Here is a 14771-nt window from a genome sequence, read left to right on the forward strand (position 1 = left end):
GGGGGAAACCACCAGATTAGATACTGCGTGGAATGTCGAATCTTTGGTGAGGATCTTACATTTGAGGGCAAGTTTTAGTCTAAGACCAGGAAGTTTGCACATGTCTTGTCTCAGAGGGGGTGGCCAGCTAAGGCTGGGTAAGCTCATCCTACCTGGGCAGAGATGCTCATTCCCCCTCCCTGACCCTGTGGATTCTCCCACCATGTCTGGTTTTGCCTCCTTCAGCCCCCATTGCATGTGTGTTGTAGAACACACTGACAAGTTGGTTTCATATTGCTTGGCATCTAGAATTTGGCAGAAGGCAGGATTCTCACTTGGGTGGCTAAGTTCAGCTACTACATACTTGTCAACCATGCTCACAGACCTAAGAGCAGTCATGACTTAAGCCCAGTTGATTGGAGTTATCAAATATAAATGTCTCTGAAATTCCTTTTGTCTTAGGGTGAGATGGTGCAGAAGGGGACTTACACCGAGTTTCTGAAGTCTGGTGTAGATTTTGGTTCCCTGTTAAAGAAAGAAAATGAGGAAGCAGAGCCCTCCCCGGCCCCAGGAACCCCGACACTCAGAAACCGAACCTTCTCCGAGGCCTCGATTTGGTCTCAGCAGTCATCCAGACCCTCGTTGAAAGACGGGGCCCCAGAGGGTCAAGACGTGAGTTTGTCTTGTGTTACGTGGTTCTTTTTTCCCTTACGGACCTTGTAAGCCTTTCAGTCACTCTGCTGGTGGCAATTACATTTGTCCTGGAGTTGGACCTGTGACTCTAAGGTGTTACAAAATGTCATTGGTGGGATTACCATAGAGTAAAGGGGGACAGCGCTGGCTGTGGCCTTCCCTTGAGTGTGGCCTGGAGGACCTCACTGGCATCCACAGCAGCTGTGTGGCCAGAAGTTCCCGAGGCCTGTGCGACTGGTGGGTGTCTGGAGTTTAGAATTTACCACAGGCAAATCTTAGCGTTTGCATCCAGAGACTGAACATGAGGGACACTAGAGCAGTACTTCTCGACTGTCCTAACACTGTGTGACTCTTTAGCACAGTTCGTCATGCTGTGCTGACCCCCAGCCATAAAGTTATTTTGATTTCAACTTCACAACTGTAATGTTGCTACTGTTACGAATCACAATGCACATATCTGTGTTTTCTGGTGGTCTTAGGCGACCCCTAAAGGGGTCACCCACAGGGGTGAGTACCACTGACTTAGGGTCTTGCCGTGTTCACGTTACATCTGCTACTTTTTGTTATCTGTAGGACATTAACAATGTAGGTAACTGACAGGGGTTACGTGGCCTGTTTTTGATGCTTTTTGTTAGTCACGGAGGACACAGAGCTGGTAATGTAGCCCATGACAGACTTTTAGAGTTAGTTCCCTTTCTCACTTATGAATCTTACTCGTGACTGAGGGTCCAGTAGTCAGCATGGATCCATGTATATCTTTAGCTCATAAGTCTGTACTATACCAGAGCCTTTCAAGCAAGTATTCACTAGTGCTCCTTTAAAAAGAAAGTCATCCTGGCTGGCTGGTGGTGCACTCGGGAGGCAGAGGCAGGAGGATCACTGAGTTTGAAGCCAGCTTGGGCTACAGAATGAGTACTAGGACAGCCAAGACTACATACACACAGAAGCCCTGTCTCAGGAAGGAAGGAAGGAAGGAAGGAAGGAAGGAAGGAAGGAAGGAAGGAAGGAAGGAAGGAAGGCAGGCTGGCCGACCATCCCTTGGCATCAACATAGCATGAGATTGGGTCTAGGACCCCCAAGGATAGCAAGGTCTGAGGAGTTGAAATTGCTTATGTAAAACCAGCATATGTGCAGATAACCTGGGTACTCCTATGTATTTCATGGCCTCTCTAGATTACTTATAATTTGCAATATACTATAAATACTGTATCAGCACTTGATACATGGAATCGCTAGGGAATAGTGGCCAAGGAAAGTGTCCATGTGTGTTCAGTACAGACGACTATTTTCCCCTCTGAATATTTTCAGTTTGTGATGCAGAATCTAAACATGCCAGGTCTGACTACACACACATGCAGCTGTCTTTGCTCTCCACACCCCCAGTCTCCAGACCTAGGAGCTCGGATAATTCCCGTGTAAGTGGCTCTGTCATCCTCCCTCTCTTTAGAGGTTTCAACTCAGCTACTCCGTTTGGCTAGCAGTTTGAGCCATTCGGTTATTCTTCTTGGTGTTTTTGGTGGTGCCGTCGAGCTCAGCACTTTGCATGGGCTAAGGGAGCGCCGTGTCACAGAGCTGTCATCCTCACTTGTCTGTTGTCCTGCAGCATTGTCAGCCGTCAATGTTTGAAGGCTCTTGTGCCTCTCTTTCTCTTACCACCCCTTTTCCCTTCACAGGCAGAGAACACACAGGCCACACAACCAGAGGAGAGCCGCTCAGAAGGGAGAATCGGCTTCAAGGCCTACAAGAATTACTTCACCGCGGGCGCCTCCTGGTTTTTCATCATTTTCCTTGTTCTGCTTAACATGGCGGGTCAGGTACATAATGACACCTGTGTCCTCTCATGATATTTACACGTGTTCCATGCGCAGTGCTGTTCTATCAGGGTTTGCAGTGGGGCGTGCTGTCTGGCTGGGAGCAGCCTGAGTGTGGCTAACTGGAGTCGAGAATTGTATAGAAGAAAAAGCTCTTACCTTGTAAGAGCTTAGGGGTGACATCTTGTCTGGGAAGTTGGGCTGGGCACAACCCCGAGCTCAGCTAGTTGAGCGTCCTAATGAATGCTCTGGACGCCTCCTCTGCATTCTACGTCTTTACGAACTTTGAGTTTGGAAGTCACACAAGTCATGCCAACGCCGTGTCTCACTTCTCTCCACAGGTTTTCTATGTTCTTCAGGACTGGTGGCTTTCCTACTGGTAAGTTCTTCTGGTCTGAATTAAAGGCTGTACGATCCATAGGTGGCCCCACGGGTAGCTTTATTTCCCCATAGGTATTAGGAAAAGGTAGGGTCTATTAGGCCTTCTGTTCTAACCTTAGTCACTTGAAGAGAAGAAGCGGAGACTGGTGGGTGTGACCTACACCCATCTTCATCCACATCTGGTCCTTAGCTGCACCTTAAGAACCGAACGTCACGATTCAAAATTTAAAAGGCAGATGCGTAAAGCAGCCTGTGAGCCAAGAGCCACTTTCTGGCACAAGATACTTCTCTTAAACTGAGCTTCCTTCTGTTTTGTTTCGACCTAAATCTATACCTTAATAATTTTTTTCCTTCCGTGTTTTTTCCATAGGGCGAACAAGCAAGGTGCACTGAACAATACCAAAAATGCGAACGGAAATGTAACGGAGACCCTAGATCTCAGCTGGTATTTAGGAATTTACGCAGGTAAAGTTTAGCCATTTGGTCTATTGTAGGAGGGACTGGGGTGCTTACCGTGAGCCTGTGCGAGTAACCAGAGCTCCTAGGAGTAATTCACGAACGTCTTAGCAGATTAGGAGACTCAGTCACATTGACTCTGTGAATTAATTAGAATAATTATTTTTTTTAAAAAAAAAATCTACCAGGAGAAAGAGGTTGAATGAAGACTCTTAATTTGCTTTGTACTGGATTTTGAAAGTTAAACGAGGATTGAGCGTTCAGAAAACCAGCCACTGGAAATATGTGGCTATTGTCTATTCTAATAGGTCGCTTTAGCTAAATCTTATATCATTATATGGATGGGCAGGGGGATTAGAAACGGGTCCCCACCCTGTGGTTTGGATTGTTCCAATTCTGACTGAATAAGCCCAGGCCTTTATTGAACTTGGATGGAATCCTCTGGCAGGCAAGGCCCCCCAAATAAAAGCATTATCCCCTCACAGGTATGCAAAGCTTCCTACAGCACACTGCTCATCTCTCGGGCTTCACTAATTACCGAAGAGGGAAGCTAAGCAGGGAGAAACCCAGTGTGTAGGAATTAAAACTCCTTCTCTTTCCTACCTTGAGACCAACAATGTTATCACGTCTCCAACTGTGTGATTAATTTAACATTTGGTTTGCCAGAGTAATATTAACACCACACTCGGTTTTCACAAGAGTGCCTGGGATACGTGTAGAATTACTTTTAAAAAAGAAAATCCTCATCTAAAATTTCAAGTATTCCCACAGGAAACGCTCATTCAGGCTTTCCTCGGCGAGAATGAATTCTCTCTGTTAGAACCCATTCACCGAGGAGGTTTGGAACTTATTTTGTTGAACTCTTGCTAAGAAACCTAAATCCACTGACTGGTTACCATCCCTCCTGGCAGACTATGTAAAACCTGAAGGGAAATAGATCCATTATCTATTCAAGTAGCATGGGTGGCTAAGGAAAACGCCTGTGTCTGGAGTTTAAGAATTTAGTAGCTTTCAGGGGTTTAGAAGGCAACATGTTTACCGCATCAGTTCTTCCCGGTCTTTGTAGCAATGTGAGCTAATAGACACATAGGAAAGCAGAGTTAGAGTGTAGCTCAGGGTAGAATGCTTGCCTCCTGTGTGTAGAGATGTAATGTCTCCGGGATCACACTGCACACCGTGTGTCACCACACACACACATACCCGTGCAGTGGTTATTCAAGAATGCCTTCATTAAGCACGTGGTTTAAACGCTGCCCCTTTAAAATGCGATAGGTTTCTATGAGACGGGCATTGAGAGATTAGTCGACTATTTAGTTGTCTTATGCTAAAACATAATTTGTACGTTCTCACAGTTCAACCATTTAATGGTTTTCCTTTGTGCAACCCAATGTGCTAATTTCAAATTCTTCAAGGCCACTCAGGGATTTACTATAAGGAAAAGGTAAATCATTTTGATCCTTCCCTGTGAGCACTCCGTGTTGGCATTAGAACCCTCCACAGGGTTAGATTTGGGGACTTGTAAATAACAGCTGGGTTATGGAGGCAGAAATCTTTCTTCTGAGTTTTTAGTGGGACAAACAATTCGTTCTTAAAGCCTGCAGTTTAGACGTTATCCGCCCACCCCCGTATATATCTTTATCATTCAGTGAGGGAAAAACACTTTAAGTTTTGTCAGTGTGTCTTATAAGTGTGTATGGCGTTTATGTGGAACTTAGATGTTTATGGAAAAGATCAGCACTTTCTTTATGAACTGCATGACCTGCCGTAGCGTTGTTGAAGGGAATGCAGCGATCCTGTTTTCTCTGGATCCTGATCTTCCTTTATTTCAGGTTTAACTGCGGTCACCGTCCTTTTTGGCATAGCCAGATCCCTACTGGTGTTCTACATCCTTGTGAATGCTTCCCAAACTTTGCACAACAGGATGTTTGAGTCGATCCTGAGGGCTCCCGTGTTGTTCTTCGATAGAAATCCAATAGGTAAGTCATCCGCCAAGCTCCCCAGTAAATGTGTCTTGTTAAGGCACGCACGCGTTGACAATCTGATGACATTCTGGTCTTTGAAAGAGGAGAAAATTGCTCTGCCCGCCTGTTCATTCTCTACAGTAAACTTTTCCAGTACTTCTCTCCTACAATGGGAAATCTAAATATCTGCTGCATAGAGTTATCTCCGTGTGAATGGGTGTGTAACAACACATGGGTGTTCAGTTTGCAGAGTGAGTTGTGAATCCAGTGGGCACACAGCTCACAGGGCTTCCTGTATAACCTGCGGGCAGAGTATAGTTGCAGTTTCTAAAACACCTACTGTGTTTACACAGCATTGGCCTGCACCTCCTTTTAAAGGGTCTCAGTAGGAGGACCACTCTCTGAGCAGGAAATGAAGGGCTATACACTTGCTTCTTGTCTTGGGGGGGACCATTCCTTTCGTGAACTGTGCAGACTTGACCATGAGGTTGACCTGACTGGTATTGAAGGTATGTCTAAAACCCCCCAAGTGTGATTACCCCATATTAAATGCCTTGGCATTCACATATGTGAAATGGGGACACTGCCTGTACCCATCTTATTAAAAACTAAGACTTAAGCAGGTGAGAGGTTTTCAGTGTCTCACATGGCTTCAGCTCCGCCATCAGTTCTCAGCCAATGACGGCCCTGGAGTTCAGTGTTCTCGCCCGTGGGATGCAATTCTGACCTTTCCTGTTTTACATGATTGTTGTGAGGATTAAATGAGGCTATTCCTGAAAGCGTCACATGTGCATCAATCCCACAGATACTGTGTCTACTGTGGGCACAAGGTAGAGCCCAAAAAAGACCAGCGAACTACAGTTGGCACACGCGGTCTGGCTGGGGCTGTGGTCAGGAGGTGGCTGGAGGATTTGATGCTCTGAGATGTAGCTGCCCAGCTTTGCTAGAACCTGAGAGCTTCACGGACACCTGGAACGTTCAGGAGGCCATGCTATGCTGGCACTCGGCTCCAGACCCTACTCCCCGAGTGCTTCATGTTCAAGACCCATAAGCTTTTCCTGGTACTGATTTTCTTATTGACTGAGGGATTTAGGGCCCAGTCTAAATCTTGGGTCACTAATCTTATATCAAGTCAGAAGGATTTATTTTGCTTCTTTATCTTGTGTCCATTAGCAGAACTTTCTTCCTTCAAAGAAACCAGAGCCTTGATGAACCCCAAACATAGTCCTCGCATGACAGAAATGTGAACGTGAATTGTTTACCTCTTTTAGTGGCGTCGTTAAAACACATTTTAAAACTTTCTAACAATTAAGTTCTCATTTGAGCAAAATTCTGCACCATTTAAAATGGTGAAGAGATACCTACAGTTTATGAATTATGCTGTCTGTAGTCCACACCATTAATTGTTTATGTACTGTAGTCGTTATGTAACATATAATGTGTACAGAAGCATCCGTGTTATGTCATGCCTTCTGGGTTACACAGTGTTTGCTGAGCAATATAAAGACGCACGCAACATGTCTTTAAAAGGTGTTGCTTCAGAGACACCTCTCAGGAGCCCCTGAGGTCATCTGGAGTGTCTTAACCATCTCTGTATCCTGGTATCCTCCCAGATTTCAGATAACATATGGGGACTAGAAAGATGCTTGTCAGCATCCAGTATCTACTAATCAAGACAAGGGAGGACATTGGTACAGAAACGTGAGGTGGAGCCTCATAGCTCTGCCCCTACAGAGCCCCTCACAACCCCTGATGGTCTTAAACCCAGCTGGGACCTGAGATCCAGACCTTCTGTCCTTTCTGGCTTCTACCTGTGCCAGAATGTTCTTGGAGACCATATGCTGGAATGTAAGCGTATCTTGGCCTTGCAGTCATGGGACTTGCCATGTTGTCTACTCAGGAGTGTTATCTCCTGACTTGTGTCCTTCCAGACCTCCCCTTTGGTGCTGGTCAGTGGGTGACTTTGCCCTTGTTCACAGACCCAGGCTTTTCATGGAGACTGCTTGAAACACTGGCTTTCGAGCCTTCATCCCAGGTTCACTGAGTGATGTGTCGAAGGAGAGAGTGGGGTCATCCCTGAAGGTACAGGTTTCTTCTGCCTGCTGACACTGCAGAACTAATGTCAGCATCATATACAGCTGATAACCAAGGCCCACAACTCTCTAAGTCGTAAGATGTGAAATCACTCTCTCAGTGGGATCCATGTGTGAGTGTGCAAAGTTAGTTGAGGTGGATTTATATAATATGGCCCCCAACTGTTTAATCTTGACTTAGGTTCATAATTAGGGTCAATTTTGAACCAACGTGGTGTATGGCCTTAGATTGCCAAGAGCCAGCTCTCCCCTTTCCTCTTCGTTTATTGCTGCTTCCTTCTCAGTCCCCGTCATCTCCTGTCCTCTTCTCCTTCGAGGTGGTTTGGAGCTGGCTCATACACCTGTTACAGGGCCTCAGAGCTCAGCTGCAGCCCTGATCTTCCACACCAACATTTACCTTCTATGTTAGCATTGCAGTTCAAGAAGCTCTTAAGAAACAGGCCACACAAACCCTGGGTCAAGGGTGTTAACACGCTACACCCAACAGGTTTTCCTTGCAGGGAGCAGGCTACTTTGCACGCTGAGCACAAGAGGGCAGCATGAGCTGCGGAATTGCAGGCACAGAGCCCCAGAGCTCTCGCTCGCCAGACCTGAGACTGCTGGTACTGCCTTCCTGGAAAATTCTCCTTTCCTAGTTTGTGTCTTTGTACCATGTCAGACTCGACCAAAAATGTTAAAAGGTACTTGGGGGGGGGGGGCTTTATTGTGATGGAAACATCAGTCAAACCACTGACAGCCATCCTCCCAGCCCCTCCGGGATGTATAGCCTAATTCAGTGTAGTGTATATTTGTGAAGTCACCTAGGAGCCCAGTCTGCCTGAGCTGCATTAAGAAATCTTTACGTGCTGCTTGAGAACACCTACCATTTCAGAGGATATTTTGATCCCCACTTTTCTGGACTAGATTCTGGGCTAGGCAGAAAGTGACCTCTTGGCTGGATATATTTTATTCCTATAGGATTGGTTCTGACTTACTGCTGTTTTTCTACCAAAACTTGAGTTCGGGAAGTGGGTGGACATGATGGCTGAGTTTGAGGTTTATTTCCACACGATGTCTGAAGCCACAGTTCCTTTTTTCTATCCAGTCACCCAACTTCCTCTTTTGCTTTTGGAGACGGGAGAGTGTCTGGTAGTGGCCCAGCTTTGGCCACGCTGCATGTGGCTGACCGCATCAACTTCAGATTCACAGAAATACTCATTTGGCGTTAGTTTGTCAGTCTGCCTGGGAGATAAAGTTGCTGGTGCAGGCTGATGTGCTTGTCTGTTTTCTCTGGGAGACACAGAGTTAATCTTGGGTGGTGGTCAGTATGTTTATTCACATGATAGATTTTTTTTTTTCTACAATGTTGTGTGCGTGCGGGTGTGTGCATTACACGGTGCTAAAAAAAGGTATCAGTTCATGTCACTGTTTTTGGTTAAGTATGTTAGAAGGAAAATCCTGGAAAATGAGGAAAAGAAGCACATTGACTTCTGTTATTTAAATATATATATTAAATAGTATAATTATATTAAGTTGAGAACGTCTCCAGTAGTCCTAGACTTTAAGATAGACCCTCTCATCCCCATCCTAATAAAAAATCTAGAGATTTCATAATCATTAAGATTCACAGCTCGACTGAGTGGGAAATTGGGCTTGTAGATGACGTCACAAATATAAACTATTCTGAATTAGACTGTGTATCCGGGAGGGGCTGGGATGAGGGCTGTCAGGGGTCTCTCTATTGTCCTCCCTCTCCAGCCTGGAAAGGGAGTCCTAGGAATCCAGGGTAGGTTGCTAAAGAAGTCCTGGAGAAGGGGAAAAGAGAGTTGAAGCCACATGGTGAGCGGCTTGTACCATCAGAAAGGCTGTCTCGCTGGAGCTTCTATAAAACCAGTTGTCAACATGCCTTGCCTTTGCCAGAAAAGGGAGAGAAGAAAGTCCTCAATAGAGAAGAAATCTAATTGTAGGATACCCGTGTGTTTATTCAGTTCCAGTGACCACTGGAGTTAGTGCTAAATGCATATTTTAACAAGTATAATACAGCACTGTCAGAATTACCTTGACAATAATAGGCCTGTTAAATTATAGCTCTATACATGTGGAGGTAAAACGGCTGGCTGAGCTTAGCGCACATTAATCTACGCCTGTTCACACAAGTGCTTCTGCTGAGCAGGTAGCATGTTTAAACAAGAAATACTGGTCTTAAAACCTCTGATTTATGGTAGGTGTTTTGACACAGCATCATTCAGGCGATTTACAAGGCACGGCTCCGTGTTAAAATATCTCGCCGGAGTCACCATTTGGCACCAACATAAATATTCAGCAGTGGTGCTGGAAATGGGCGAGATGCCCGTCGGTGCAGTGCCAGATCTTTCCCCGTGTTTCCTTTCAAGTGAGATCTGCTGTGGATATGGCTACCAGATATGACGCTTTCCCTTCCTTGAGAGCAGATGAGCTGCAAGAAGTTGGAAATAAGAATAACAGCGTCCTGACAGCTCCCGTGGACTCATCCAGCCCACGTTGCCTCTAATTCTGGCAGAAGGCCTCTGGGTTAAAGAAAACCAAACCCTTTTCTTGCTTTATGCACATTGTAAAGAATATATTTACATGTACATGAGTTAAGTAAAGAGGCCTTTTCTGTTCAAAGGAAGAAGTTAGTCATCGTTAGAAAAGCTTTGTTGCTAAACAAAAACACGCATTCCCCAGCTCCTTTTTCCCCCTGTTAATAATAACAAGCGTGAGGGAGTACAAAAGGATTACATAAAAGATCGCGTTAATCATCTCGATCCTCAATAGCCACATAAATATTATTTTTTCTGGTTTGAATGAAATAGCTAATGGTTTGAAGTAGGTGTGGCAATTAATTCCTGTCAAGTTGTCACGTATTAAAAATAATGTTTTTTTTTTCACATAACAATGGTTATATGTACTTAAACTCTTATCGGGGGTGATAGTAAGTCATATTTTATGGGCGGTGACCATTTACTGCTAATAGCATAATAAAAGCCTTTGTTATGAGTTTAAATAGTTACATAGCTACATACATTTGATTGCTGTTGTTATTTCATCGGTAATCTCTCTAAATGAGATGATTATAGTACTTTTCTACAGCTGGTAAATATTACACTGTTTTAGTGTAAGTTTTTAAATCTGCTAGAATGTTTAGAATGTTTGTATTGCTCTTTATTTGTGGTTTTTCTCCATAATAAATTGGGCATGGAAATACTGGCAACTTAGTAACACACACACACACACACACAGAGAGAGAGAGAGAGAGAGAGAGAGAGAGAGAGAGAGAGAGAGAACCTTGCATTCACAGTTGTCTAATAGAACATTTAAAATGTAAGATTTGGGAGGCTGCTACCTTGTTCAAAATGATGATCGTGTTGTATTACAGAAGATTAAAAGGATGACATTTTGCTTAATTATTTCAAATTATTTTTCACTAAGGCATGTATTAAATGTTACATGCACATTTATATTTCATCCTTGTTCCCTCTATCTTAAATGTTATTCTTCATTTTGCAATGAGTGAACTGGGAAAAATAATCTCAATATTGGCATCATTGAGCCTGTGACATTTTATCTCACATAAAATATATATATTTGTCTTCTTCTATCCAGTTTACCAAAACTTAAAAAGTTTATCCTGTCAAAATGGTAGTTACCCTTTATAGCAACTTTGTATTTAGTATCTGACTTTAATGCTAGCCTTGTGAATCTGTCTTCTCTGAAGGTAGATAGTTCTATGCCTATGGTGTTAATTTTGTATACTCAGAGACATCCAATGATTTGCAATCTGTGTTGTTTAAATTTCCAGCTAATTTAGAGCTAGGCATATGGGCCCTCCTTGGCCCTTGCCATCTGGGACTGGAGTTGCAAGGTCCTTCAGTGCTGTACTCGGAACGATTCCTCCCTGATGTTAGTTCTAGAGCCAGAAATGCTTCAAGCAAAGAGTGTATGAGGAATGCTCATAACACCTCTGCTTTTGTGCAGCGTTTCCAGAGAAAATGGGTTGGAGTTCTGTCCCAAGTTCATCATGAATAAATATTGGTGCTATGGAGAGACTGGCTGGAATACAGCATAGTATAGGGTATTTCGTGCACGTTAGTAGGGACTTACTAGGCTAGAGTTCTGTTTGCTTGCTTTCTTTTCTTATAGTTAATTGTGTGTGTTCTACCTGTGTCTTGTGTTGGCTTTGTGCTTCCTGCTGTCTTCAAACTTATCTGTTATTTTATCACCACATTTCCCAGACTGGAGATCAGACACTTTGTACTTGAAGATAAACACGTATTGGTTTGACAGAGCGAAAGCCTTGTAGGTGTGGTCTCATCTCCCCAAACTACGCCCTGGGAGAACAATGGAGTTTGATGGTGATTAGAGTAAGACCGCAGCCTTTTGTTTTGTAGTTAGCATATATATGGAATTGATCCCCGCTTTCCTGAGGGTGGCTGACAGTAGATCACTGTAGAGCAGAGTAGGAGGGCACAGACAGAAAGGAAAGGTTCTTGAGAAGCTGTGATTCACACTCTCTAGATGTTTGCCAGACTGAGGAAGAGGAATGGTCAACACCGAAGAAAGTTCTTTGAGGCTTCAGTGTCCCTGGAAGGGAACTTTTTCCCCAATGCTTGGGTTTTGGGTGCTTTCATAGCTGTGTTTTATAAACTGTGTGGCTCCAAGAAAAGGGGGAAAACACACCTGTTTTAAGACTTCGCCAACGCATTCAAGCTGTAGTGAATGGGAGGTTGAGGCAAGCTGAGGGGATCTCATGCTCCAGTCTGGAGAGGCCTTGGGCCTTTGATTACTTCAGTTCCTTTGTCTCTGTCCTCCAACAAGTGAGGAGAGGAGTTTCTTTTCTCCTCAGCATTTATTGCTCATCTTCTATGGTCTCTATTAAACCTCATCTTCATAGGCATTTGCAAACGTAAATAACCAAAGACAACAGATTATCTTTTAAAAACATAAAAGTAAGCCAGACACCATCCTACAGCTCTGTTCTTTGATTCTGCATAGAGCCGACACAATTGAAAATTTCCAGCGTCCTGGATGGAGATCTAGATTCACACAGACCCCTCACTCATTTGCATCCGTGAGTTGCCTCAGAGTGTATCTGTGACATCAGTGACTGGCTCTGATGTCATAAGATTTCCAAAAGTCTCCTGGTACTTCAGGGTGAGTTGTTTTCAAACTGGAACCACACTAGTGGAGGGATGAAGGAGTTTGCAAACTTGAGTACAGGATTCTGTGTTTAAGATCACAGTGGCTGAGTTACAGCAGACTCAGAAGTCCCTACTCTGATGCAGATGCTTTCCTGACCCACCAGAGAAGTCACCGAGTTACAATTCAACCCAGGAACCAGGCAGGGGTGTCCAGAGTTTCCCTTTATAAAGACTTATGTACACTCTGTGCCTTCTAGAAGTCTTGACAGGAAATAGAATATAAGCAATGATATTTTCTCTCTTAGTAATATTATCTTGCAATCAGCCATAATCCATTGAGTGTTCTCATTCTTGGAAACCAGGATTAATCTTTGAGAAAAAAAAAATTCCCCTCTTTAAGTAGAAACCCTTTAATATCTAGAAGAAAGACTCGACAAGCTTCAAAGTGCGTTTTGAGTGGAAGTTTATTAAAATGCTGTGGTTGTGTAGAAAGCTATCGCAGAATCAGGTTCTCCGGTCTGTCTGGAAATTCTTTGCTTTCATTTCTTTCTTTCTTTTTTTTTCTTACATTTGCATTTTAATAGATTGTATCACGTGGGCAAATGTTTCAACCTCCTGAACACCTGGAAGGTCTATTTTAGACTTGTTCTGGGTGTTTGGAAATCGTTAGCAGACGTTATTCAGCACGCAGTCAGTCTCATTATGGTGGGAAGATCCTGCCTGCAGGTCTGCCTCTGCAGGCAAGCGGAGCACAGTGCAGCTTGTCCTGAAAGCATCCATAGAAAAGGTAGTTCATCCCTTCTCTGTCACTCTGGGATTAGTGGATAGTTTGGATTTCACTCTGAACTTGAAGCAAAAGTTTAGAGACTTTTGATTCAATGACTGGACTCCTTTTGCGATCAGTGAAGCCTAGGATCTGATCTAGAGATCCGAGGCCCAGTTAAGAACAGCAGTACCTGGTACCTGTGGCTCTGAGACATTTGCAAAGATACTTCAGTGTCAGGGTATTTGTTTCGAACAAGTACAATTGCACACACGTAGACCTGCTGTGTTTTATGGCATAGTCAGAGCCATGGTTAATATGTTTTCATTACTTTCAAGTGCTTAGGAGTAGAAGAAACAACCCTGTCTCAAAACAGAATAAAACAAAAATAGCAGAAGCAAAGGAGAAGCACAGGGAAACACTGCTTTCTTGTAAGTCATTGTAGCCAATTTTAAAAGGGGGCTGGAGCGATGGCTCTGCAGTTGACAGCATTGGTGGCTCCCACAGAGGACCTGGGATCGGTTTCCAGCAAATCTCTCTGAGTCCAGTTTAGGGTATTCAGTGCTTGCTTCTGACCTCTGCAGGTGTTGCTTGCATACATGCAGGCCAGATACTCATAAACATAACATTTTTAGATAATGAAAAGAAAAAGAAAAAAATATTCTTCTGTTAGAGTCAAAATGGCGTAGAACCATGAAATTAATTGGGGACAGGGCAGTGTGTGGACTGTAATTTTATTTTTCCTTTTTGGAGATCAAGATAGTATTAACATCTTAAAAACTGTATCTCATGCTAGTATACATCTCTCTGATCTCCTTATTGTTTATTGTAAAGATGAAAGTTAAACATGGTTTAGTGTGTCCCACCAATCTGTTATACCATAGACTGAAGTTCTCATCAGTACCAACTTTGCCCCCTTTTCGTCTGTCCGTCCATCCGCTTGTCTGTCTGTCTTTCTTTTCTGTTTGTATGTTTGTTTGTTTGTTTGTTTGTTTGAGATAGGGTTTTTCTGTGTAGCCCTGGCTGTCCTGGAACAGATTTATTGACCCGGCTGGCCTTGAACTCACAGAGATATGCCTGCCTCTGCCTCCTGAGTGCGGGGATTAAAGAAGAAAACATGGAGCACTTCATGAATTTGCATGTCCTTTTTGTACAGGGGCCATGCTGATCTCTGTATCACTCCAACTTTAGCATGTGTGCTGGCAAGGCAAGCACATGGTGCCAACTTTTCAAAGCTGGTCTTAACGTGGCCATGTTGGTGGGAGGAAAGGTGACCCATTCCTTGTGGTGGTGATTATGTGGTGGGTACCGAAAAGTCATTCTCCCTTGACTTTCAGACTAAATAACTGGGTGTTGACATCACTAGTCAGAGTGATGAGAGGCAGCTGTGTGTAATCTAGACATCAGCTGGTTATCACAAATTCAGATCGACTCCTGCTTCTTCAGGAGCCATCCGGTCTTTAGTCCAGGCAAGTAGATTCAATGCTTCTCCTCCA

At 43.9% G+C, this 14771-nt stretch overlaps 1 protein-coding gene and 1 non-coding gene across 2 annotated transcripts in view; one reads left to right on the top strand and one right to left on the bottom strand.

The window, feature by feature from the left end:
- Abcc4 (ATP binding cassette subfamily C member 4 (PEL blood group)) overlaps window positions 1-14771 on the top strand; it is a 219035-nt gene that overhangs the window by 98743 nt on the left and 105521 nt on the right. The window contains exons 15-19 of the mRNA XM_034498607.2: window positions 442-651; window positions 2346-2486; window positions 2825-2862; window positions 3235-3329; window positions 5150-5296. Of these exons, the coding sequence (XP_034354498.1) occupies window positions 442-651; window positions 2346-2486; window positions 2825-2862; window positions 3235-3329; window positions 5150-5296 (631 nt within the window). The remainder of the gene's footprint in view (window positions 1-441; window positions 652-2345; window positions 2487-2824; window positions 2863-3234; window positions 3330-5149; window positions 5297-14771) is intronic.
- LOC117706496 (U6 spliceosomal RNA) lies at window positions 14387-14490 on the bottom strand. The gene has a single exon (XR_004606578.1). It is a non-coding gene; the product is annotated as a U6 spliceosomal RNA (small nuclear RNA).

The sequence above is a fragment of the Arvicanthis niloticus genome, chromosome 3 (assembly GCF_011762505.2).
Source record: "Arvicanthis niloticus isolate mArvNil1 chromosome 3, mArvNil1.pat.X, whole genome shotgun sequence".
Lineage (NCBI taxonomy): Eukaryota > Metazoa > Chordata > Mammalia > Rodentia > Muridae > Arvicanthis > Arvicanthis niloticus.